Genomic DNA, 27553 nt, shown 5'->3' with positions numbered 1-27553 from the left:
TCTGGCTTTCGTTTGGGTTAGGCAATGGGCAGCCTTGGAAAGAGACTAGAAGAACAGAGGAAGTGAGGTCAGGATAATGCCCCCTGCCTCCCGCCTTGCCAGGTCACTTCCCCCGACTGAAGATCACTGCTTCTCTGAACCCATCTGACTATTCAGGACTCTCTGACTTCTGGAAACCTCTCCCTTCCTTTATCTCTTTAGACCAGTGTCTCAGGCTGTTGCGCCATCCATTATGATTCCCTTCTACTCAGTCTTTTGTAGTAAGTCCTGCTGTGAACAAATGCTTCTCCAACTTTCCTATTTCCAATGTGCTGCCTATTTCCTGCAGAAACCCCGACTGACACAATAATGCTGACCTCAAGATATTAACGAGAGAATTCAAGCAATAACAGTTGTGAAGATGCTTATAGTAAGTCAATATAAATAGAGTATTAGTGTTGTTTTCTTTTCCACAAGGTATTCTCAGCATTGTGTGAAGGAGTGAGGGAAAACAGTTTTTAGAGAAATTCCAGGCCTATTATTAGCATCTTCTAATATTAAAGCGTCATTCATAGAGTAGATTCCATTTTGCCAGGGATATAATCATAGCTGCTTCGTTTTATTTGCATAAATAAGAAAACCATTCATTAACTGCAGGTTTTAAACAAGCGAACTGAATGAGGAAAATACTTTGGACTTCAAAACACGGTTAACTTTGCCCTGAGAATTAATTTGCACATCCATTTGAAAATGAAACTGGTGTCAAATTGAGGTAGAAAAAAAGTTAAGCATCATACAAAATAGGAACCAATAGGTGGCTCTTTGCTTCATTTTAATATGATTTGACATAGACTTTGCTCTGTTTATCTTTTCATGATTGTTTTTGTTTTTATTTTCCCCCAACTATTTATTCAACTTTCCATTTCCATCTCTTATGAAGTTTTGCAAAAGCAGAGTGTAAAATTTTCTTTTCTGAATATTTTATAATAATTGAAAATAAAATAATGCATGTCATATGCTCGAAATTCAGAGTTTTTAAATATGGAGTCATATTGCCAATATAATTCAAGGATGCATAAATGTGATGGGAAAGTGTTACATCTTCTGTTTCATTACCTCCTAATTGAAACACAGCGATTCCTTCACTTATGAATGCAGGGATCAGATCACAATAACATTAGGAGTACCTAGACCTTGCCACAAATAGAAATCATAGATATATTCAGATCACATTCAGTCGTTGTAGATACTTCGAAATTGCTTTTATGTTCGGCACTACTTGAAATGATTGCTGTTTTTTAGACTTGTGTGTTAGAACATGTTGTTTTATGCATTAATAAATATATTGCTGTATTACTAATTAGTTTTAATTTTTTTGATAATTCTGTTTCTATATATTGGTAATCTTTGAACTCTTATGACTATTATCCACTTACAAACAATAATATGAGAAGGAGTCCATAGGTTTCACCAAACTACTGTAGTGGCTCATGACCCAAAGAAGTCTATGAATCCCTGGATTAAGTGATGAGTGAATCTTGGGGCTACAGTATGAAAATGGATCTTGGACCTATGCCTTTCTCTGGGTAAATATGAGAAGGTAGAGAATGCATGCCTGAGAAGGATACAACTTGATGGCATACACATGGAAACCACAGATGTTTATAAGCACCAAAGAAAGTGTGCACACTCAGACATGTTAAAGTAATATAATAATTCCTAATTTCGTGAACATTTCAAAAATAAATAGGGAAGAGGTTAAAGCTACCTGGATTAATCATATTGTCTCAAATATGATAAAAGAGCAGCAAATAACCTTATGTATGACTCTCCCAAGCAAAATTACTATAACTTCTATGAATTTTCTCTTTATAAAATAGTTGCAAAACTCTAAACTGTATCTTTTTATACTAAATATGGGGAAATGCACATTTTTGTCCTGTCACTTTATTATATACATTTCAATGATACAAAGATATTTTTGTAAATGACTGAAAATTTTAATTTTTCATTTTGAGTTATCATTATACTTTTAAAAAAATCTAAAATTGTTTTTCTGTTAAAACTCAAGAAGGCATAGAGAAATATTTTATGCAAGACTTACTACTTATTTTCCCTTGTTTTCCACCTTCCTAATGTACAAACCAAATTTAATATTTACTTTGAGACCAAGAACCGGAATCCCTATTAAAAAAAAATAAATCCTGGGGCGCCTGGGTGGCACAGCGGTTAAGCGCCTGCCTTCGGCCCAGGGCGTGATCCCGGCGATCTGGGATCGAGCCCCACATCAGGCTCCTCCGCTGGGAGCCTGCTTCTTCCTCTCCCACTCCCCCTGCTGTGTTCCCTCTCTCGCTGGCTGTCTCTATCTCTGTCGAATAAATAAATAAAATCTTTAAAAAAAATAAAAAAATAAATAAATCCTGAAAAATAAAAACCCACAAGGTGTGCCCTTTGAATTTAATTTGAAAGAGTAAACCATCAACTACGGAAGATAAAAATATAAAATGCATAAATAACTTACATCTACATAAGAAAATTGTTAATGTGTATAGGTCATTCTAAATAGATTCTAAGTAAAACAATCCTGACATTGGAGCTCACCTTTGTTGGTATGCCAGAGAGTACAGAAAAGCCTAGTCTCTGTATTCTAATTCCAGAGATGAAGCAAGATAAAAAATCTAGGTTAAGGGCAATCCTCAATTTTTCAAGCTCATGGGGAAACTACTGTGTAATGTATTAGTTCTACTTAACTCATTTCCAACTTCTGTAAGTATTTGGAGGTGAAGGGAAAGGTGGAACAAAAGGAAATAGAAAACTACGATTTTCGACCTCCTACGATCATGTTACTCTCCTAAAATCCTCTCTTGCTTTACATTCGTTGGATGGGACATTCACTGTCTAGTTTCAGAGATACTGAAAGAGTATATGGGTTTTGTATAGTTTTTGAACATAGTTTTTTAAATGGCGTTCCTGCGTGGCACCAAATCTCCTTCACAAGTTCATTTCTTGTCCTGCTTCTTATCTGTATCTGATACTGAGCCCATACCATTGCTATTAAGCCCTCACAAGAACATGCCCTGAATGTTCAAGTCTGTAAACCATCTCTTAGATGACTTCCTCTCCACAAAATAATTTTGTTCTTAATCCACTTAACCTTTCAAAAGCAGTACTAGTTATTTCAGTTAAAATTTGTTATTACTGTTGAATATGAAAAATCATCATTTTTTTTACCTTTTCTGGAAAATTATTGAACAATACCCATTATCTCCTCAAATAGGGATTCCCTCTGTTCTATTTGTTCCCACTAAACACTTGTTAGATTAATTTACACATTATAATTTCTTATTCTGTTCTCCATCTCTTTTGATATATTCTGAAGTCATTTCCTTAGCCTTCTCATATGAGGAATTCATTTACTGTTTGGCCAGATCTAATCTACTATTTCTCTCATTGTATAGTCTTTTCCACCCCCCCTTCAATTTCTCATGGGATATTTCAGATCTGCCAAATAGAATTGTATAAAAAGCTCCCAAGTATCCCTCATTCTACATCAACAATCACCAGTTAGGCAAATCCTGCTTCTTCCATTCCATTCTTACTCCCGTACTATTTTGAGGCAAATCCAAGATAAATGCTTTCAATCAAACTTTTGAATGAGAATCTCTCACTTTTAATGTAACCAGGGTATCATTATCATATTTAAAGGTACACACTAATTACTTAAAATCATCAAGTAGCCCCTATTCATGTTCACCATTGTTTCTTACTAAGTTATTTTTTAATGTGACTGGTTAATAAATGTCTTATTCTGCTTTAATCTTTCGGATGCCCTTTCCCCTCCATCTCTTTTTCTTCAAAACCTTGTATTCATTGATTGAAGAAACTAGATTATTCATCTTGCAGTTTCCTATAGTCTGACTCTTGCTGTTTGCATCTCTGCAGTGTCTCTGGAGTGATTTCTCTGTCTTCCGTATTTCCTGAAAATCCACCTACGAGGTGGGTCTTGGGGCAAGACTATTTTATCTCTTTGATGGATTTTTGCCAATTGGACACACACAAGAATAGTATATCAGCAAAAATTTAAGTGCTTTTTTTCTTATGACAACAGGTAGCATCTTTTCACGTGATCGTGCATGATTTGCATTTCTTTTTGACGAACTATTTTTACCTCATTATTCTGACTTGTTCATTTTCTTCTCTATTTTTAAAAGTTCTTTGTATATATTAAAGTTGTTAACACTTTGTCTTTAAGTTACAAGCATTTCTCCAATTTGTTATTTTTCTTTTTTACTTTGCTTTCTGGTACCTGTAGCTATGGAAACGTTAAAAAATATATAATCAATCAAGTGTATCTAGTTTTTCCTTCCTTATCTTTTTCTGAATTTTTCTGGATTTTTGCACCAGAATTTGGAAGATTTTACCTACTCTTTCTCTGAACAGAACTCGCCAATGTTTTCTTCACTGAAATGGATTCATCTGTTTTCTCACTTAAATCTCTAATTCATTTAGAATTTATCATAATGTATAGTTTGAGAAAGGATCAATTTTATCTTTTGTTTTCCATATTTCCAGGTCACTTATTCAGAGTCTATCCTTTTGCTCACTAATATCTGATACTGCTTTTTAAATCAAGTAATATGTCTATTTCTTGAATTTCTGTTCGGCTAACTAAAAAATTTTTTTTTAAATTTTATTTTCAGCCCATCCATGAGCTATTATACCACTGTAGGGAAAGGAAACATGAAATTTTAAAATATTTGGTGGGGATTTTCTTTCTTTGGGGTTTTTCCATTTATGCTAGTTTTTAATTTTTCCAAATTAATTTTGAAACCAATTTCTTTAGATCCAAAAAAACCTGATAGTATTTTTTATTGTAATTGTGTTAAGTTTGTAATTTAACTTAAGAAGAGCTGCCATCTTTTCTGCTTTTGAGTCGTTTGTTGCAGGAACATTGTGAGCCTCCATTTGTTCAAATCTACTTTTCCTATTTTAGCATTTTTCCTATAGGTTTCCTCATATATAGACATTTTTTTGTTCTTATTTAAATTCCAGTTAGTTAACATACAGTGTAATATTAGTTTCAGGTGTACAATATAGTGATTCAACACCTGGTGCTCATCACAAGTGCCCTTCTTAATCCCCATCACCTATATAACCCATCTCCTGATCCACCTCCCCTCTGGTAACCATCAGTTTGTTCTCTATAGTTAAGAGTCTGTTTCTTAGTTTGCCTCTCTCCTACTTTTTCCCCCTTTGTTCATTTGTTTTGTTCTTATATTCCACATATGAGTGAAGTCATATGGTGTCTGTCTTTCTCTGATTGACCTACGTCGCTTATCATTATATTCCCTAGCTCCATCCATGTCATTGCAAATGGCAAGATTTCATTCTTTTTTATGGCTGAGTGATGGACATTCTTTGCTAGCTGTATGCCTAGATATTTTCCTATTTTTACGCAATTGTAAGTGAGGTCTTCTATCTGATCTCCGCTAGTATGTACAAGTGCTATTAGCTTTATATATTCATGCACTTCGCATTTTTATCAACAGGGTTTTGTTGTGGTAGTTTTTCCATTAATTATCTTGGTTTTTCCAAATTGTCATTTTTTGTTTGTTTGTTTTTTTAAAAGATTTTATTTATTTATTTGAGAGACAGAACGAGCAAGGGGAGGGGTCAAAGCACAAGCAGACTCCCCGCTGAGCATGGAGCCCATGGGGGCTCGCTCAATCTCAGGGCCCTGAGATCATGACTTGAGCAAAGTCGGACACTTAACTGCCTGAGCCACCCAGGGGCTCCCAGCTTGTCATTTGTAAATAAACATAGTTTTACTTCTTTCTTTCCAATTCTTATGTCTCCAAATGTTTTCTCTTATCTAAATGTGTTTCTAAATTGTAGTAGAAATAATGGGCGTGGTTTTTCTGTTCCTCACTGTAGTAAAACTTCCAGTATATGTCACCATTAGGTAAGATACTGTCTTTGGGTTGAGGAGTACACACACACACACACACACACACACACACACACGCACAGACACACACACGCACAGACACCATATTAAGAAAGTATCTGTCAGTTCTCATTTTGTTGTACCTTAAACAATATAATAAATGTTAGATTTTGTCAAATGCCTTTTCTGCCATCTATGGATATGATCACATGTGTTTTCTCCATTGCTCTATTGACAGGATGGATTACATTAAAGGAATTCCTAATATTGAATGACACTTTCCTGGAATAAGCCCAATTGGCTAAGATGTGTTATATTTTTAAAGTTTTATTGGATTCTGTTTATTAACTTCATATCTATAGTTTTTGCATTGATATTCATATATGAGATGAGTCTAAAATTACGTTTTTAAAATGTAATGTTTGTGATTTGGGGATCAATATTATATTTGTATCAGGAAATGAACTTGGAAAGTTTACTTTGCTTATTAAGATCTACAAAGATAAAATAACCTTGGGATTATCGGATAATTTAAGATTTGGTAAAATCCTCCCATGAAAATATCTACATCTGCTTCTTCTTGGCAACCTCTTATAAAATTAAAAAAAAAATCTCCATGGTAATTGGACCATCTATCTCTTTTGGGGTCATTGTCTGTAAATGATATTTTTCCAAAATTTTATCCTTTTTTTTCAGGTCTTCGATTTATTTATATACAGTTGACCAAAGTTGCTCTCTTTTTAAACATTCTCTATTTTGGTGTTTCCATCTTGTCATTTCTAATTTTGTGAATTTGCTTCATCTACTTTTTTCTTAATTAGGTTAACTAGTGGCTTGTATTTTTCTTGATTTAAGAAACACAGCTTTGCATTTATTTCTTTTATCTTATGTCATGCTTCACAAACATTGATTTCAACTTTTGTCATTGTTCCTAGTTTCTGCTTTTTTAAATTTTCTCCCCTGGCTTTTCCTGGCTTGTTTTGTTGTTCTTTCTAAATTTTCTTGTGTGTCACTTGCTTTATTTTTACTTTTTATTTTTATTGGTATAATCATGATTTTTATCTGATATTTGCTTTACCTGCCCCTAATATTACATTTTCATTATTATTATTTTCAATAAAGTATGTAATTTTATTTTGTATTCTTCTTTGACCCAACAGCTATTTAACAATATGGTTTATACTTCCTAGGTAAAAGTGCCACTGGTTTTCTGGTTTTGTTATTAAGTTCTAGTTTATTGTATTTTAGTTAGTCAGTACTTTTTTGATATATCTGTTCTTTAGAATTTCTAGAGGGTTTGTCACCTCAGATACAGTAAATATTGTGAATAAGCCATATGCACTTGAGAAGAATCTATATTTTCTATTACTGAAATTCAGGGTTCAAAGTAGATCTATAAATTCTGTTTTATGGATTATATTGTGTATGTCTTCTATAAATTTTAAATATATAATCTCCCTTGGATTTAAAAAATGAATTAAAGTCTCCTATTCTTAATATGTTTCTATTTCTTAGCATTCCCTGTGGTTTCTCTCTGATAAATACTATTGTGTTCACTCTTTTAAAATTTTTAACTTATTATTTGTTTATAATTTATTTTCCTTTAATTTTTCCCGATATAATTTGTCCATTCTTTTAGTGCCAGCCTTTCTAAATATCTTTATTTGTAGATATGTATCTTAAACACAGAAGAGTGTTGGGTTTTCCTTTATCAGACAATCTAAAAATACTTGCATTTTAATAGGCAAGTTACATCTATTTACATTTATTAATATAATCAGTATTTTTTAGAATCTATCATGTGTTAAATGTTATATTTATATATGTTATTTTATATAAAGTTTTTAATGTCTTTTTTATGGGAAAGTTTTAATTTTTCTTCTTACTTTCTTTACTCTAATACTTTTATATGAAAATCTTAGTCTTTGCTCTTTTCAGCTGTTTTCTTTTTTAGTAAAATATTTGTTAAATTCAGTTTGTAATCTTTTTTCCTTCTTGGCCATGCCTCCAAGCAACTATTTGTAGTGATAACTCTGATTCCCAGTGAGTAGCCATGAAACAATCAAAACTCATTCCAAATTGTAAATGTTCTCACTATTGTTCCTGCCCTGCTAGATATTTGATGAATCTATGTTGTCAGATGGATCTGTGTAATCATAACATGCAGCACTCTTTTCCTTGTAACCATCATTTCACTTTAATTCCAGTTATGCTCATACCAATTCTTGTGCTGATATCTCTCCAGTCATTTCGTCCAAAGAAACTCATCTAGCAGCTTTCGCAAGAAGTGCTCAGGGGAACAATATTCCCTAATTTTTAAAATGTTTATAACAGCTTATTTTTAGCCTTTATAGTGAAAATCTGTTCAAATGGGTATGAAATGCTTGCTAATCTCCCTTTTTTTTTCTTGCAAGCTAAGCTATGTGAGATAGATTATATCTCCCAATATGGTCTCCCCTTCAGATACTTCCTGAAGAAATTGTTAGGACGAAACCTCAATATAGATTATATGTATTTATGAAATCAATGCCATATGTATTTGGTATATAAGCTATGTATTTATGCTATTATAAATTTATATTTAAATATTTACATATAACATCTATATATTGATTTTTCAATTATTTAATAGACTATTTGCAAGACCCAGGAATCAGAGAAATCACATTTATTAGAAGGCACAATATTTTCTCCTCTAAAATTCCACTGATTCCTTGGAATTCCATGGCCTTTAGAAATCGCTTCATAAACATCTCTCTTCTTGCTTTACGTTATAATTCATTATCAGTATTTTCATATTTCTTATTAGCATGTGATTTCTTTGAAGGAAAGAGACTATACCTTCCTCCTGTTTTCAACAGGAGCCAACACAATGTCTAGAACAATAAGTGGGACTAATTTGTATGTGTTTAATTAAAATAGGGTCTGAGGGGCGCCTGGGTGGCACAGCGGTTAAGTGCCTGCCTTCGGCTCAGGGCGTGATCCTGGTGTTATGGGATCGAGCCCCACATCAGGCTCCTCTGCTATGAGCCTGCTTCTTCCTCTCCCACTCCCCCTGCTTGTGTTCCCTCTCTCGCTGGCTGTCTCTATCTCTGTCAAATAAATAAATAAAATCTTAAAAAAAAAAAAAAGAAAAAAGAAAAAAATAGGGTCTGAATTTCAAAATATAGGTGAGGGATTATTTTTCAAGTACAGGTGTGATAAATTATAGTCCCCAAATGGTGATTTTATTTCCTCACGTAGCTTGGAGACTCTCAGAAGAGAAGTCTAGCAAATTGCATCCTGTATGCTGAGTCCTGGAGCACAGCAAAATCATGAGACCATGAACACACATGACAAGTCCCAGAACTCCAAGTAAGCAGGTGAGACTGGGGCAAAGACATGGAAATGAGTGCATGACAAAAGGGGTGTCAGATGTTGAAATTCTTTGTACGGTTTGCTGAGGAGTTTTCTTTCATCTTGTAAGCAATGGGAACATTTCACCAAAAGATTTTGGTGTTAAATGATCCCTCTGGTAGCAGAGCAGAGGATACCTTGGTGCTAAAGAGGTAATGATGGTGGTAGAGGTGGAGATGATGAAAGACTGGAGGAAAAGACAAATATGAAAAGGATAATTGAGGCCAGAATTAGGAAAGCCTTAATGGGAAAAGATATTCTGGAAATATTTAAGATACAAAGCACATAGGATTTGAAGAATGTCACGAGAAATGGAATGTTTCAAGTAAGCAAAAGGAATCCTAGTAAATTCCTCAGGTTCCTGACCTTGGTAATTGGGTGGTCTCTTGAGCATCAGGAACAAAGACCGAGGAGGTGGAAAATGAATCAAGATCGAAACGACTGCTTAAAATTTAAATTGATAGTTACTCAATGATTAAAAGGAGACTTAATCACTCTAAATCTATTATAATAGCCTACAAAGTACTCATTTGAGTTTTGTAGAGGTTAAGTAATTATCCGCATTTTACAGATAAGTTAGTTGAGGATCACAGGAAGTAGGATTCTTGTATGAGTCACATGGCTAGAAATGTTCACAAATTTGATTTAAACACACGTTTTCTGACTCCAAGTCCTGAGAGATCTTCACTACCTCTCGGTATATGAAAGTGGGCTCATTCACACTCTGGAAAGCTTTGTATCATAGGTGAAAATAGAAATGGAATTCTGGTTACCTCTGTTAAATTGAAGACTCAAGTGGCCATAACATTTATCCCATAATACACACAACCCCCCTCATCTCACAAGGCTGTAATGTCTTATAATAACTATTTTACATTTGTATGCAGTGGAAGCTTCCTCAGGAAAGTATGACGTGTTTAGACATCCCTCATCTCTATGCATTTTTGTCCCCGTAGGTCTTTCACATACAGTGTGAATATCAATGCACACTGTAGCAGTCATTTTGCTTTCTAAACCATTATTTCCAAAATCATACTATTAAACTCACAAGTTAGCTAAAACACTGTCAAATATGTTTACCTACAAGGTTTCCATTATATTTTTTATGTGGAATTCTGTTTCTCAAATTAGAATGGAAAAATTAAAAATAAAAATATTCCTCTTCCAAGAGTTCACTTACCTCTGTTTACCTTTATGATCGACAGAGCCAGCAGAGAGTCTGTCCAGGGGAGACCCAAAACCTGAGAAGCTCCTTTTCTTCTTTGTTTCAATTACATCGTTCTCCAGAGACACAAGTTCATCAAGAAGCAAGAGTTTCGCTGCCAGATTAGTAGCTGATTTCTCCTCCCTGACCGTGGGCGGTGACTGCACATCTATGACTCCAGAATCAAAAGCCTAGAGGGCAAGTAAGGTGATTCCATTTGTTCAGAAAAAAAAAACCCTTAAATATATATAATCATCAGCATTTGGCTTTTGCTCACTTTAGCTGACCTGCCTGTCATGAAACATGATTTCTTATGGATTTATGTCCCCAGAAAAAGACCTACGGGGACAAAAATGCATAGAGATGAGGTATGTCTAAACACAATTAAAACAAAACACACACACACACACACACCAACACGCAGGAAAAAAGGAAAAACTACAGGCCTGCCTCTAAAATTTAGTATATTAACTGATCATTCTGTTAGATTCTTTCCCAGTAACAGCTGCATCCCTCCGTATCATTCCAATAGCACTTTATCTATCTTTCATCATTGTACTCATTACATTGTCCCCTGTATTGGATTGGTTACTATATATTTGTGTTGCTTATTAGATCGTGAGTAACCTGAGTATGTCTACTTAGTCTTTTATTTGTTCGCTTAGTCATGCTTAGGCCAGTATTTTGCTCATTGTTAGTATTCAGTAAATTTCTAAATACTTATTAAATGAACTTTGAAAATGCAAACTTCACACTGTTATCTTTTCACCACTCATTCACACCTTATTGATTCAAGCAATTAAGCACCCACTATGTACCAGGTTTTGCATTAGACCTGATGGATAAAAAAATGAACAAAATCCAGTCTCTGGCCTCAGGAAGTTTACCATCTCTTTCCATGTGATGTTTTACCACATGTTAATGAGTGTCTACAGTGAGTCAGAACTATCCCAATGACTTTATCCTCCCATGTAAAATTTCTTGTTTGTTACATATATTGCCACTTTGCCCTTCATTCAAAGCATAAAAGCATGGGTGTCTTTTCCTTTCCTAAGCCCGATCACAGCATTTTAAAATGTGTTCCTATGAACTATCTTTAGTCATTGCGGAGTTTGGGGGATATTACTTCTTTTCTAAGAGAGTGAGAATATTCCCCTGTGGGAAGAAACTAGCTCCAGGGACCTCCCCCCTGCCCCACTATAAGTCACATTGCTCCTTGTGCCAAGCTCTTGGTCTTGGCAAGACTCTTTTTCTTCACTTCCTGTCTTTCTTCTTAGATTATTTCTTCCATTCTCTTTCTATGTTCTTCATTTTTCCCCAACAGAATGAAAGAGTGGCATTCTCCAAACCTTTTCATCATTGGCTCCTGCAACCCTCTTGTGAAATACAAATAGTCTGACAACTATACTCAAAGCTATTGAGCCTCCCCTTTCCTAAACCAACCAAATTTGTGCTAAGTCTGGTCAGTTCTTCCTAGAAAACCTCTCTTGCTCTTGCTCTTTCTGATTCCCATCAGTAGTGACTTACATCAGCTCCTCTCACTGCTTAATGTATGTACACTCTTAAGCACTTCATAACCTGCTTTTCTCTTCCATCTGAATACTGCCATGAAGCTAATTATCCCAAACACACTCTCATCCTGTAGAAAGAAAATAAGAAATCTCTCATAGTTCTTGTTATTTCCAGTGCAGATTCCATAATGTCCACAAACTCCGCCTAAAATCTCAATGTCTATCACTCTCCTACATCAGCTTAATGACTTAGAAACTGGGGAAGGGAAGGGTGCAATAATCATGAGAAAGAAACTCTAAAGAGCAGCAGACAATCTTTCAAAGGGCAAAGATAGGAGATCTTTTATTATCTCTCAGTGCATCCTCCAAAAAATATGTTTTCCTTCTTCCAACTGCCGCACGTACAAAATAGAGTGTGTTCCTTTTTAAAGATGTTCTTAATCCTCAGGAAAAAAAAAATCATGGAACTCAAGTAAAACTTGCCTTCAGTAAAATGCATTTCCGATTCTCACTTGTTATTTATGAAATACAGAGAACACTTTCTAATAAGAACAAATGAGCCACATTAATGTTTCTCTGTGTGGAGACATCCTCGCATTTCTTTTCCTGTGTACTTTAGTCATGGCAGCAAGAAAACATTTGTACAGTCATACAAACTTTGGCCAAAACAACTCAAATTTTGACACATAACAGCTTCAAATTTCACACAAAAGCACTTCATCTTGATGTAATTGATTTAATTAAAAATATGGCTGAAATGATAACGAATTTTCTCCTAATGCTCTTTTGCTCAAGGAATGCACATCTTTATTACTTCCAGTTCATTTTTTAACATTCAGATAACCGGCCTTCTCTGAATCTACAATGAAGTCAAGACAATAGGAAAAAAAGTCTGTTTCCTTGATTTTGTGCTATCAAGGCCTCTCTCTATTTGTCAGCAGCACCTGCTTCTGACATAAGTAGAAATGGCTTATGTTCATAAAAAATATATGGTCCCTTAAGCTATTTCCATTACCTCTGTTGCTGCATCCACTGAGCGTACTCTTCCTGCACCCCACAGCACCAACGTCACGGCCAGAATAAAATGTGCATTTGCCGATCTCCAGTCCAGCATCTGAGGGTCACAAACATCAGGTCAACATTTATTAGTCTGGCATATAAAGATAAAAAACAAAAGCTTTGGTAAAGCTTGTTAGACGCAGGTGATAAACCAAATTATTCAGCTTCTAGATGCTGGAGTGCATCTCTGCAAAACTCAAATAATACTTAATAGAAGCTGTCAGTCTCCTGGAATGAATTCTATTAAGGCTTCATTTCCATGGAAACCTAGACTGGGGTGGTATAGCTTTAATCATAATTTGAACTAACAAAAGTTTGAGAAATCTAGTTTGTGTAATCTTATTATTTGACTATCTAATCCAAGGATTATAACCTCATATATCTAGGGGAAATGTGTGAAATTGGCCAGGTTTTAGAAAATAAGGTCCAGTGAGGTCAGTGTGAACCTGAGAAAATGTGCTGTGTCTAAAAGCATTTAAATTCACAAATTCAAAAACACCACATATCCAATAAGTAAATATATTTATGTCCTTGTGTCATGTAAGGATTTTTTAAGATCCAAAAGGTACAAAATGAAATATATTTTCAATATAATATATAAAAGAAAGATTAGCATTTGAAATATTTAAAACCTGATAAGTAAAATTTTAAAAATAACAATTAATTAACAATTAAGTAAAAAAATGGCCAAAGTTATGAATGGGCACTTCATAGAAAAGGAAATAACCTAATAGGAAATAAACATCCAAAAATACATTATCCAAAAGTACATGCAACTTATTTAATGCAGAAAAAAAGATAGAGATCCAGCAGGTTGGCAAAAATTCAAAGTGAACATTGCAAATGTGAGAGTGGTGCTTGGAAACAGTAAAACACAAGTGATGCTAGTGGGGTTGGAAACGAATCCAATCACTTGGAGAAAATTAGACAATATCCAGAAAAGTTGAAAATGATCATGTCTTACCTATCAAACATATATTTCACTTCTTGGTATGTATTCCAATGGAACTCTTACATGTTTCTATGGAGATATATATCTGAAAGTTCATAGACTCATTGCTCACAGTGATAAAAAACTGGAATCAACCCAAGTACTCCACTGAGGAGGAAATGGGTTTATCAATTGAGGTATATCCATAGTATGGACTTAGAACAAATGACTTTTTATTTATTTATTTTTTTAAGATTTTCTTTATTTATTTGACAGAGAGAGAGAGATAGAGAGAGCCAGCGAGAGAGGGAACACAAGCAGGGGAGTGGGAGAGGAAGAAGCAGGCTCCCAGCAGGGAGCCCAATGTGGGGCTTGATCCTAGGATTCTGGGATCACCCCCCCCCCCCGAGCCAAAGGCAGACTTTTAACGACTGAGCCACCCAGGCACCCCTAGAACAAATGACTTAAATATATCTGTATCTACTATTAAAACAAATGACTTAAATGTTATGTCTATTTATGAGCATGGATTTCAATGAAGCCACTTTGCGAGGAAATGGGAAGTTGTAGAACAATATATATTTACCTAAATTGTAGATACACAAAGCAATTTTATGTATTTTGAAATCTATACACATATTTAAAGTATAAACCAATAGAACTTGATTCATGACTATGATTGCTTCTCTGGAGGGAAGGAAGTAAATAAGATTATGGGGGAAACATAGGGACTTAGTGTTTTTTTTTCCCAAAGATTTTATTTATTTGACAGAGAGAGAAAGAGCACAAGTAAGGGGAGAGGCAGGCAAAGGGAGAGGGATTAATAGGCTCCCTGACTGGGGCTAGATGCCAGGACCCTGGGATCATGACCTGAGCCAAAGGCAGATGCTTAACCGACTGAGCCACTCAGGTGCCCCAGGACTTAGTTTTAATCTATATCTATATATATCTATATATCTATATATATATTTTAAAGCAAATATGTCTAAATAGTACATTTATTAATTCTGTGTAGTAATCACAAAGATGTCATTTATACATTTATGATTTTTTATATTAAAATCCACTATACAGACAATGAATGCTAATCTATGGTCTGTAATAGGTCTGCTAGTTGCCACTTTGACTGCTGGTAAAGGTGAGGCATTGCGTGGTTTAGGGAAGCTCGCAGGCTGTGGATTACAATAGAATGGGCCTGACTTCACCACTTGATACATGGTTTTGGAAAAGTCCGTCCCCCCACCCCCCAACCAGGTCATACATTATGAGTGAGAAGTCTCAGGAAACTTTTATTTCCATAAAACAATCCTTCAGAAAGCTGCTGAGATCACAAAGGATGGGATGCTTAGATGGAGCTGAAGAACCAGATTGGAGTCTCCTCGTGGCTTCAGTATTAGCGATGTTGGATGCGCCATCATTTAATCTACTTGAGCTTTATTTTTCGTATTCATGAAGCAAGGAGTAATTCTCACCTCAAAAGACCTTTGGGAGGATTGAATTGATCTGTGTGAACTTTTTTATCCTATAATATATTTATAATTTTAAGTGAAAGAACACTGATACTAAGTATCTCTTTAGTAAATACATTCGGTTTGGTGTGACCCAAGATTTTTTTTTACAACACTTCCTTATAATCCTGTTACTGTGAAACCTCAGGGTAGATTTTAGCAATAGAGACTATCTGCTAGAATATAGACAAATAAGTGTTTTATACCTACAGGGTAGCATCTGTGTTAACCAAGTCTATTAGCATTTAAAATGGGCATAAACGTATTTTAGTGTTGTTGATAACATTTATCAAATATAACTTTAATTTTCATGTTATATAGTCTAAACTAGTTCTTCAGTATGCCACCAATAAATATTTTGGACTCTTGTAATGTTAACCGCTAGTTACTTCTCTATATTCCACCCTTTCTGGAAGGGGGCAGTAAATTCTGTGTTCTCTTTCTGACAAATTGATATCTGAGCTGAGTATTTTTGTAAGTATCAAAAAACAATAAATCATGACTATGACTCTAAATTGAGACAGTAGAAAAATAACAAGAATGCAACAGTTATCAGGTAAAAATACCAACAAAAACCACATTACCTATTCTTACAATATCTGCCACAGAATCATATTTTTTTTCCTTCTGATTATGCTGCTGTCTCTTTAACTTTCCTCAATGTAAAGGAAGAGATATCAAAACTTTAACTATTTTAAAAATGATTTTATATTTCTGGCATATCTTTTATTTTTTTAAAATAGCTCTCTTATTCAATCAAAGATAAACTACAATTGTGATGTTTTTCTTCCTCATTTTTTATCATGTTAAAAAACAGGTTACAAAGTGTGAAACTGCCCAATTTTATAAGTCTTTCCATGCGGATTTCCTTTAACTATTTTTATGTACCTTTTACAAACCAGGTTTCTCTCCATCTCTCCAGTAGTATAAATGGCACAGGATGATGGGCATTTATAATATTGATGATTATGTTTGAGGCATATATTTTTGTGCTTGGGTGTATATAGGAAACGAGTCGTAATGTGTCATCTTACAGATAACCACATCCTGATTATTTGGATAGGGAGATGTAAAAATAAATGCTGAGTTTAAATACACACATTTAATGGTTTAAACCCATGCTTGTAGCCAGTTAACCAAAAGGCCAAGTTCCTAAATATGGCAGTTGGTACACTAATGAAAACAAACACTCTGGCACCTGCCACACAAAAGACATTTGATTAACTTGTTGAAACTTGATTGCCACAAAATTAGAAACAGAGGAAATTATAGGGAGGGAAGGAAAAGAGTAGGTTCAGCTCCATTTCCCTATTTTGTTGATAGTGGATAAATATAACCTATGATTTAAAGTCTAGTTGCCCCCATGTACACTCCAAATCACAGAAAGAACACTGAAGGATGTTCATTGTAGGAATACACCGGAGTGGACATGTTTGCAATATTTTCAGGACATCAGTAACTTGGATTGAGTGATTTTTGAATAATATTCCTCCGGCTAGTGAGGAGCTTTGAAAGAGACTGCGAGCGTGGGATCTGCCATACAAAGTTAGGTGCGTACTTCATTCATTGTCAGCCAATTGGTCTACTATGTTCCTGCGTTTTCACATTTTAAATAATACTGCTAAATAAACAAACATTCACATGGCGTGACTTTTCAAACTTTGTTCAAAGACTTTTCCACATGTCAGAATTATATCCCAAAGGAATCCTCCAATCTGTAGCTGGAGTGGCACTGACAAGGTGGTGGCGGGGGCGGGGGGTGAAGTTTTGTCATTTAAGTTTGGGACGCAACCTATATTGTATATTCCCCGAAGGAACATTGAGCGTGTATATTGACATATTAAAGGCTCTGAAAGTACAGTGGCAAAGAAATTATTTAATTATATTTAGGCTAGAATTAAATGAGAATTCTGTTAAAATGAAGAAAGATGTTTGCATTGTTGAGAATTGGTGAGGTGATGAGTCATTGTTATTATTTAAAAAAAGTCTCTCATGTGGGCTGGGATGGAAAAAAAGAAGAGATTGAGAGAACCACAGATATAAAAGAGAAAGCAAACACTAATGAGGGGAGGTGTTAGAGTGAGAGGTTAAGCTGAAAAGAGAAACAATGTGAGTCAATATCTGATCACACACACTTCTGAATCACACTTTTAAACTGTCTTGAGGGCTGGTGTTGGAAAAAACCAAACTACTGTGGTGATTGAGAACATTTCTCTTCAACCTGAGACTTTATCATCAATGGCTGACTTATGGTTAGTATCTGTTAGGAAGTCTCAAGAGTACTGAGTTTGAGCGTGAACCTTGGTAACTTGGGGAGTTTTTAATTTACCCTAGTTACTTGATTGGAAATATTCAAAATAGACTTTACCGCACCTCATTTTCAATAAAAACTAAAAATAAAGGGCTTAACGATAAAGGATAGAGGACTGACAAACTAATTAAACCTTCATATTTTCGTAAATGAGATTTAAAAACATTTAGGACATGTGGGAAAGGGTCCCTGGTTCCGACACTATGAAATGACCGTTGTGTGTGCCTGCCTTCCCCGCACTGTTCACTGTCTTCTTAGAAAGCGATGGCGGTCATCTAAGCAATTGGTGAGTCAGCTTGGCCCTGAGCAAGTCTGTAAAACAGAGTAAGTTCAGTGTGTCCGGTACCCTGCTCCATAAGTTATAGTCACCCAGGTCTTTTGTTAACAAAGGAAAGCTTCCGGAAGAGTCGATAACAGAATGACTATCATTTTTTATTTCAAAAGAGGACCTAAAAGGGACAATGCTTAACACAAAGTCTGTGTGCTTCACTTTAACAGAAAGAGACCTGCTCCAGGTCGGGAGAGACTCAGGCCCTGCCTTGGCTCAACCATATCACTTGGGCAAACCCTTTCCTCTCTAGGCCGAGTGAAATGGGCTCGATCTAAATGACATCTAATGTTACTTCTAGCTTTATAAGTCTGTTGGTGAGTCTGTCTCTTTTCTGGTGTAAGTGCACACAGTGTAGGTAATGATAATAGTTGGTGAAGGTTTAGCTAGAAAGGCCTTTCTGCTGTCCCTCAAATCACCCAGTCTGCGCCTAAGATTGCATCTAGGTTTTGACATAAACATGTTCCTCTTGAATTTAAAGTATTTGCAGCTGGAAAGGGAAGGCCTCCAAGTCTTTCATTTTAAGATGTCATTTATAGTTAGAGATCCCATTTTATACATGTATTTTAAAAGAAAAAATGCTACGAATTAAATTATGATATGCTATCCAGTGTAAGACTCATTCCAATTTCCGAGATGTTAAAATGTGCATCAGAATGGATGAAATATGGCACATCTGATGTACTTTCAAAGGCTCCCTTGTTTTTTTTACTCCTTTTTTTCATCATGCTTAAGTCATTATGCTCAGTATTTTAAAAATATAACTCTTTCAGTCAATAAATAGGGATTCAAGAACATCAGAAAAATATTTCTGTGGTGGTGAAGAAAAAGCTCAGAATTAGATTTGAAGGATAGAGAGAAGCGTCCTTGCTGTGCTATTTTATTGGTCTGGTGACCCTGAACAAGATGCTTAGATTGCCAGAATTGTCTGATAAAACTCACTTTATGAATTCACATTTCAATTTTAATTAATTGAAAATTATTTAATTAATTTACATAAACATTATGGATTTGGTTTAGGATTGCTGAATAAGAGTAATAAGTGTATTTAATCTTATATTTAATAGTATTTACTACAAATGTATAAAGGTACAATTATTTAAGAAAAAAACACCCTACCATTTTTATCCTTATTTTATGATAGGTAAAAACTTTTCAATGGGAACTTTAAATTGTACATGAGTTTTTGTAAGCTCTAAGATAATGTGAAAAGATTAATTACGTGGTATCAAGGGAATCATAATTGAGCTGAAGGCAGATCTTTGAAGCCAAATCCTTCCAGGGAACAGCAAGCTTATACTCAGCAACCAGATAGCGAACTGAAAATTTGGGGGCATTCATAAAGACAATCTGCAGCACTTATTTTCAAGAATCAAAAGGTGCAACATGTATGTTAAACAACCAAGAGGATATATTATGTAGACAATTTTGGTATTTCAATGAGTGGCACTATTTGAACAGAGTGGTAAGAAGGTTGCTACTAGTTTTCTTTGAAAAGTGATGTAGCCAGGTGCTCCTGACACTTGCCTGCTGGAAGGAGAGACTCAGACTGGGTGAGGTGGGGGTCTCTGCTTCCTAGAGCTTCAGTTCCCTGCCTCTGCTGAATCTGGCCCCACAAACAAGAGAACTCAATGTATCTGTGGCACTTAGAACTTTAGGAGTGGGGAATTGCTTTCAGATCGTCATAAATAAAAGACTTAAAATCACTGAGGATTTTCACCCCAAAGCATTTTGAATTAAAAGTTGTAGCTTCCATCAATTTATATATATATATATATATATATATATATATATATATATAATCACAATATATATATATAAATATATATATATATAAAATCACAATATATATATATATATATATATAAAATCACAAAAATACATTGGAGAAAAAGGTTCGTGTTGCTGAGGCATTTATTTGAAATTCTCTTTGTAAAATTTGTTATTTTCAGTAAATTGTGTGGTGGGTATGTTGCTTTATGTTTTGAGTATGATCTGGAAAGAAAGATGCAAATTGAGACAGCAGTTTAACATTTTCCATTTTTTTTGTTTTAATTAAAATATCAGGAATGTGTTCTTTCTCATTTCTCATTGCTCTTCAGTCGGCAATAGTACGTTTTCCAAAATCTCAGAGCCAGTTCGAAGAGCTAGAAAAACAACTTACATTTTCAGACTCTCAGTTTCATGCTCCTTCAAGTATAACCGGTTTGTAAAAGTCTAAAACATTTTTCCATTTCCAAAACAAACTGCTTATACAGTAAAATGTTTACAGATGACATGTTCTTCATGTGGTAAACACCTGCATTTTTAAAAGGACTTTCTCTGAATGCTATGAATCAGGAAGAAGGATAATTTACTATTATACATGTGTTAATTGATTTTATTCTATTTGGCACTCTTTTCATTCTTTTTTTAGACACTATTGCCTTTGAAAATTTCAAAAATTTTGTTGTTAAATCTCTTTAGCTTGGTTGGACTTTTCAATCATACTAGTAGTCTCTTTCTTGAAAAAATTTAACAAGGAAATCTACAATGACATTTAAAAGGAAGACTGCATTAATAAAAAGCCCAGGTGAATATATTTAACGAAGTATTTAGAGTCAACGTGATGTGCTGAATGAACGAATGAATAAATGAATGAAGCGGCCTTACGTGGGAGGTAAATAGGAATGCAGAGCAGATATTAACATTCCAGCTTTATTGATATGGAAACTAAGGCTCAGAGAGGGGAAGAGATATGCTCAAGTTGTACAACCACAGTAATATGTGATGAAGTTCATGCCAGAATCCTAGTAAATCCATTAATGTTTCACATCTCAGATTCTCATTATAATGAAAGCAACATGAATCAATATTTTCCAATAATTATCCTAGTAGAGTTTAAGATTTCTCCTTATCAAACCTTAATTTGTGCTTAGATCCCTGAATTAATGCAAGTTTCTTGAAATAAAACGATGTGACCTGGAAATCAAAAAAACCCTTTAGTGTATGAGCGTAGATAATTCTGCTAAGGGGATTTATTGTTTAATTCTAATACTTTATAATGAGAAAAACAAGGATCTTTAAAATTATGGATAGGGAAAAGCTGGAGACTTGTACATAAATGTGCTGCTTGGCCATTTGATACATGGGGAATTTTTATCTGGCATAAAAAGGCTTTCAAAGGATAAAAATTCAATTAAAGATGGCACATATAAGCCTCAGGATATTGTGGAATGTTACCACCTCCTTTACCTTTTACCCCCATTTTGTATCTACACATAATATTTCAAAAAAAATATTAACTTACATTTTAACAACGTTAAGCTAGCCCATATAATCAATTAAAAATACTGTCTAAAATGTACATGAAGGGCCAAAAGTGTAAATTTTATCATACTCAACAGGATGCACTTATTAGGTATATACTATATATCAAACACCAGGAATATAAAAGTGAGTAAGACACCCTCCCTGTCCTCCAGTTACTCCCAGCCTGGTCAAAGTGGAGACCCCTTGACCACTTGCCCTGATGTCCCTGGATTTCTTCCTGCAACACCAGACTCTTCCTGGAATGCTTCCATTTCTTTCAAGTACAATTGTTGTAAGTAACCATTTTTTAAACATTTGCATAGTACTTTATTATTTTGAGATTAATTTATCTCCTTTCATCACCACATCAATCATGCCAGATCTACATGAAAAATATTATAATTGTACTTTTTAAAATAGATGCACTGAGATAAGCTGAGTTACTTTAGAATATTGGTATCCTAACTCCCTGTACTGTGTGTATACTTTTTTTTTTTAAGATTTTATTTATTTATTTGTCAGAGAGAGAGAGAAAGAGCACAGGCAGGGGGAGGGACAGGCTAGGTTCCCAATGCGGGAACCCTTGGATCACGACCTGAGCTGAAGACAGACACTCAACCCACAGCCACCCAGGGGTCGCACGCGTATACCTTCTAATACAATGAAGTCAATTAGTAGAAAGAGGTTGGTCCTTAAGTTACACAGATACGACTCTTAACTGGGCATGCTACTCAGCCTCTCTGTTTTTAATAGTTTCATCAGGAATATGGGGCAAAGGTTTACTTTGTGGGTTTATTATAAGGATTACAAATAGTACAAGTGACTAGCACAAATTAATTATGCAAATAATAGCTATCATTATCCTGATATTGCCTTCCAAATCTGGCAACTTAACAAAATATGCCATACTACATTTTTATGTTATGAAAAATATTTTTTTATCCTTGTTCATTTAAAGGAACAAAATTATTTGAAATCTAGAATTATGACAAAGTGGTAAAAAATAAATTATAATAAAGTAATATTAAGGGAAGAAAGTTTGCCAGAGTTATAAGTGGCAACCACTCCAACATTTGATGTTACAGTATATTATGCATTATCATTAATTTCAGCAATAATATTTCTATGAAATATTTCTATGAAAATATTAGCATGCAATAGAATATCATAATAGGAAGAAACAAAAGGAATTAATCTCAGTTATACTCAAAACATAATTATTCAATTTCTATAGTAACAAAAATGAATTTTTAATTGAATTTTAATATAATTTTATATGATACATATTTTTGTTTTATAGTTCATAAGATATCTTTATTGATTGTTTTTTTTAAATTTCTATGTTGTTAGGATCATGATTTTCACGAGTTTTTGTGATATTGACAGTATAGCATAGTCAGCTGTGTCATGAAAGCAGAACCACCATGGGCATTATGGGAATGAAGGATCTTGTCACCAGACCTCAGCTTACACAGCATTGGAAGAGCTGGGAAGGGATGGACTGCAGAGAAGGCAGAGGAAGAAGGCATGCCTCTTAGGGCCCTGGTGTGGACAGACAAGTCAGAGCTTACAGGGAAATGCAAACACCAAAGTGGTCCCACGGGAACCATAGCTCTAACTTGGTGCGTCAACAGCCAAATTGTCATTAGCGGCATGGATGGTATTTTAAAAGTTCATGTTTTTAGGGGTGCCTGGGTGGCTCAGTCGGTCAAGTCAAGCGCCTGCCTTCCATTCAGGACATGATCCCAGGACCGTGGGATGGAGCCCTGCATCTGGCTCCTTGCTCAGCAGGGAGCCTGCTTCTCCCTCTCCCTCTACCTGCCACTCCCCCTGCTTGTGCCCTCTCTGTCAAATAAATAAATAAAATCTTTAAAAACAACAAAGAAAAATAAAAGTGCATTTTCCACATGGTTACAGCCTTATGTGTCATGGGAACATAGAATTTTAGAAAGGGAGGGGATGGTCATTGGAAACCGTCAAATTTAACACTCTCAACAGAGAGAGCAAGGCTCAGAGACAGTTAAGTTGGCCAAGGGGGAGGAGATGAAGGAGAGACTTAAGACTGACAAAGAAGAGGAGGGAGCCCAGTGAGGCAGGGCAGAGGAACTGTTGCTGTGGGAGCAGCCTTGGGCTGAGGTCTGAGCTGATGGGACATTGATAAGGGTAAGGGTGGGCTACAGCCAGTTCAAACCAACCAAGGCCCCGGGAAATTACCGACAGGTGATGCTAACTACTGCTCCAGAGAGGGACCCTGAGAACTATCTGGCAAAAGAAAAGGGAGGGCTCAGTTAAAAGAGACCTCTAAACCAGAGAGATCTCAGGGACAGGGGAGTTGGCCTGTGTAGAGAGGTGCCCAGGGCTAGTAGGGAACTTGGGGCTCACCTTTCATTACCACCGGGTCTCCAGGGAAGAATGAAGCCCTGGGAAGCCTGAGTGAAAGGTGCTGAAGTCAGGACTGGGATTAGAAGTCTGGTTTCCTGACCCCAAAACTCATGTTCCTCTGAGGACACCAGAATCTCTAAGCAAAAGTTGTCTGTTAGGTAGGGATGTCAGCAGAGAAAATATAGGCAAGAAGATTAAATTAGGTGATGTGTAAAGATTAACCCCAAGATACTGTGAAACTGAGTCTTCATTCTCTAATATAGGAAAACTGGATGATGTGGGAGCTTCCCTTGGTCATTCTCCCACTCAGTATCCCTCGTACTTCCAGCTCTTTTGTCTCTTTCCATAATAACAGGATATTACTGAGCCCTACTCTGTGCTTAAGACTTGCCTGAAGTTATAAACTACGTAGTGACAGAGTTGGGATAGTATTTTGGGACTGCTTACTTTGAGTTCTATTCCTTTGGGACAAGTTCAGTTAGTCTGATTTTACTAATCAAAGGTTCAAATCATTGGAAGTATTTGAATAGGAAGTTAAAATTATAGTCCTGAGGACCCAAAATCTAGTCTACTAAACATATCTGCTTCTCTACTGCCCACAATTCATTATCTAGGAATCCGTTCAAAACTCTGAGAAGTAAGGGGGGGAAACAAATGTGAACTTTAAATACCTTATTGAGTGACATCACAGTGCAATTCACTTACAAAGAGGAGACTTGAATTCATATCCATGGGAGAGTTTCCTCAGAAAAATTCTGGAAGAGTGCTGAAGACTAGTACCAAAGTAAAGACAAGACACACACCGTGCCTGATGTTTTTGGGGAGACCTATCAATTTTATAGCTAACATGGGCATTACAATCATCACAAATTATTGTTAAAATTATTTAATTTCTAAAAAGATAACTTAGAAACAAATAATCACATTCCTAAACCTATAGCATCTATCATTGTAATCTGAAGGAGCAATATTTTGCATCGGTAAACTGAATTTATTGAGTGTATGCTATTCCCACGGATCAAAACCTGAAACAAAGTTTTAAATTTGTTCTTGAACATAACTTAAATGTATGCTTCAGATTAACTCTTAATCCAATCATTTAATAGCAAGAGCACTTCAAATACAAAAGAATAGAGGAGATTTAAGCCTACTCTAAACTGTTATTAATGTCATACCTGTATATTTGAGTTTTACAAGAAGAAAAACAGAGGGTGCTTTAGGTTTGAGGAATACAGAATGTGGACTTTAGAATCTGATTAATTTAGGGATATTTCGTAAGCTCCAACTTTGATAGAAATAAAGATAAGAGAAAACCTTTCTTTTCTACCTAGGCTTTTAAAAGTAGACCACTTTTATACATTTAAACATTTACTAAATTGAATATCTTCAATGAAAGCAAAATTAATACTATTAACATATATAGAGAATCATTATCTTGAGTTGTCTTTCCCTTTGTTTTGAAATGGGAAATAAAAGCAACAAATAATCCAATAGCTATGAAATGTCTGAACAATTAGTTCCACCTTAATTTTGTATTACAAAAATATCTTCTTAGATTTTCCACTCGGTTTAGAGAGGGAAATATTACCAATAAACATTCAAAATCAAGATATAATCAAAACATTTAAGAAGTATGTGAAAATTTAAAAAAAGTAGCTCAAAGGAAAAAAACCCTAAATTTTTCTCATAGCTTTTATATTTAACTTACCTTGTGAAAAATGAGGAGATTCTAACTTTAGAGTCCTGTCTGTGCAGTTTCTCCCAAACTCAGCCCTGATGGTGAGTTTTCTCTCTGAGTTTTTATAGTCTCAGTTATACACCCCTTACTCCAATCCCTGCCTTTGCTTTCTCTTACATCATTTCTAGATTTTCCACCGAACATTTTCCCAAGCCTCTCTTTAATCTCTCCCCCCACTCTCTCTCTTATTCTCTTTCTCTCAGTTTTTCTCTTTCCCTCTCCTACTCTTCTCTATATTTATTTTATCTATTTCTTTGATCATGGTATTTAAGTAGGAATAGGAGCTTGGGCTCTGGAAAATTTAAGTATACATTTAGTATTGTGTTCAGCTTCAGACCCATCACTTCTCCCTGAGGTTTTAGTCTAGCTCAGATAATTACAAATCATATTTGGGAAGCAAAAATGCACTAGGATTTGTTAAAAGGAAACTCACTAGAGTATTTCAAAATAAGATTTAGGGTGATTATAATCAGAAACCCAAACTGATTTATTGGTGTATATTTTGGACCCTTAAATGCAATGATCATCTATGGTAATGGTGAGTAGTTTCAGCCTCGGTCAGGTGCACAGTGCTGTGTCAGTGAAACTGACAGAGACTTCAGAATTAACATTGCTATACTGGGAAGGTTGTCACTCACAAACCTATAAATACTGAACTGTGACATGTGGGCTATAAATGCAGACGTTGTAATCATTCTTATCTTTCTCTGCTCTCCAGTATTCTAATTTCCTTTTCACCAAAACATTACTGCCTCTGGCTGAAACTTTCTTCATTCCCATTTCCTACTAATCACATTTGCAACCTTACACACACAGATTGTTAAAACATAAGTTACTAAATCCTAGAGGTATTATGCTGTTAGATCATTATTAGCTCATCTGATTCACCACTAGGTCTCCATTTGACAGATAAGGAAACTGAGGCTAGATACATTAAGTGACTTTATGAGGCCACACAGCTAGGAATTAGTAGCAGAACTGATTTCAAATATGCATCTTAATTCCATATCCAGTTCTGGTCCCACAGCTTCATCCTGTCTCACTATTTAAAAAGCTAGGAAAAGGGGCGCCTGGGTGGCACAGCGGTTAAGCGTCTGCCTTCGGCTCAGGGCGTGATCCCGGCGTTATGGGATCGAGCCCCACATCAGGCTCCTCCACTATGAGCCTGCTTCTTCCTCTCCCACTCCCCCTGCTGTGTTCCCTCTCTCGCTGGCTGTCTCTATCTCTGTTAAATAAATAAATAAAATCTTAAAAAAAAAAAATAAAAATAAAAAGCTAGGAAAAGAATCCAAGCCGGATTATGTTTTGTGCAAATAGAAAAAAATTTGTTCTTTTTGGTTTTGCTTTAAAAGTCATTTAAAATACTAGTCACTAGTGTAGAAACTATTACATGGTTAATTTGGATCTAGAAGGGGAACTGACCAAAGCACACTGAATTGGTGGGACAGTAAAATACTTCATTTTTTTTTTTTTATGAAGGGTTTCCAGGGATAACATATGTCTCAACAAGCTTGAAATTTGAGTAGTTGGCCGTGAGAGTTCACAAGTCAAGATAAAAATATAGCCTAATTGTGGACCCCTGTTTAGACATTACTGCCATAAAACGATTATGTTAGCTTGAGTCCACATGATGGAAAACTCTCAATATAGATTTAATGGATGCATCATGACGCTACCAGAAGCCAATACTCTTGACGTACCTTCTACCCTTATTTGAAATGCCTCTCTCAGCATGCTGACAAGTGATATCTGTGGCTGATTTATTCCAGATCTGTCCCTGCTTAGACAGTCCAAAGATTCCACCCTATTTGTGGATTTTGTTGACCTAATTCAAAAGTTTGACTTAACTGTTCTGCAGCAGTAGAAATAGCAAGTTTATTCCAGGAACATAACCATGGTACATTTAAGCCATTTATACAGGGTTCTGCGCATCATATACCCCTGTGTAAATTGCTTATGCATTTATAC

At 35.4% G+C, this 27553-nt stretch overlaps 1 protein-coding gene across 1 annotated transcript in view; it reads right to left on the bottom strand.

Moving 5' to 3' along the window:
- Positions 1-25637, bottom strand: part of OSTN (osteocrin) — a 43223-nt gene extending 17586 nt beyond the window's left edge. The window contains exons 1-3 of the mRNA XM_026500375.4: positions 25556-25637; positions 13053-13151; positions 10503-10717 (exon numbers count right to left, since the gene is read on the bottom strand). Coding sequence (XP_026356160.1) covers positions 10503-10717; positions 13053-13151 — 314 coding nt within the window. The 5' untranslated portion in view covers positions 25556-25637. The remainder of the gene's footprint in view (positions 1-10502; positions 10718-13052; positions 13152-25555) is intronic.
- Positions 25638-27553: the final 1916 nt, after the last annotated feature.

Source organism: Ursus arctos, unplaced genomic scaffold (genome assembly GCF_023065955.2).
Source record: "Ursus arctos isolate Adak ecotype North America unplaced genomic scaffold, UrsArc2.0 scaffold_4, whole genome shotgun sequence".
NCBI classification, from domain to species: domain Eukaryota; kingdom Metazoa; phylum Chordata; class Mammalia; order Carnivora; family Ursidae; genus Ursus; species Ursus arctos.
Note: the sequence above shows the minus strand (reverse complement) of the source record. Positions and strands in the feature narration are given on the sequence as shown.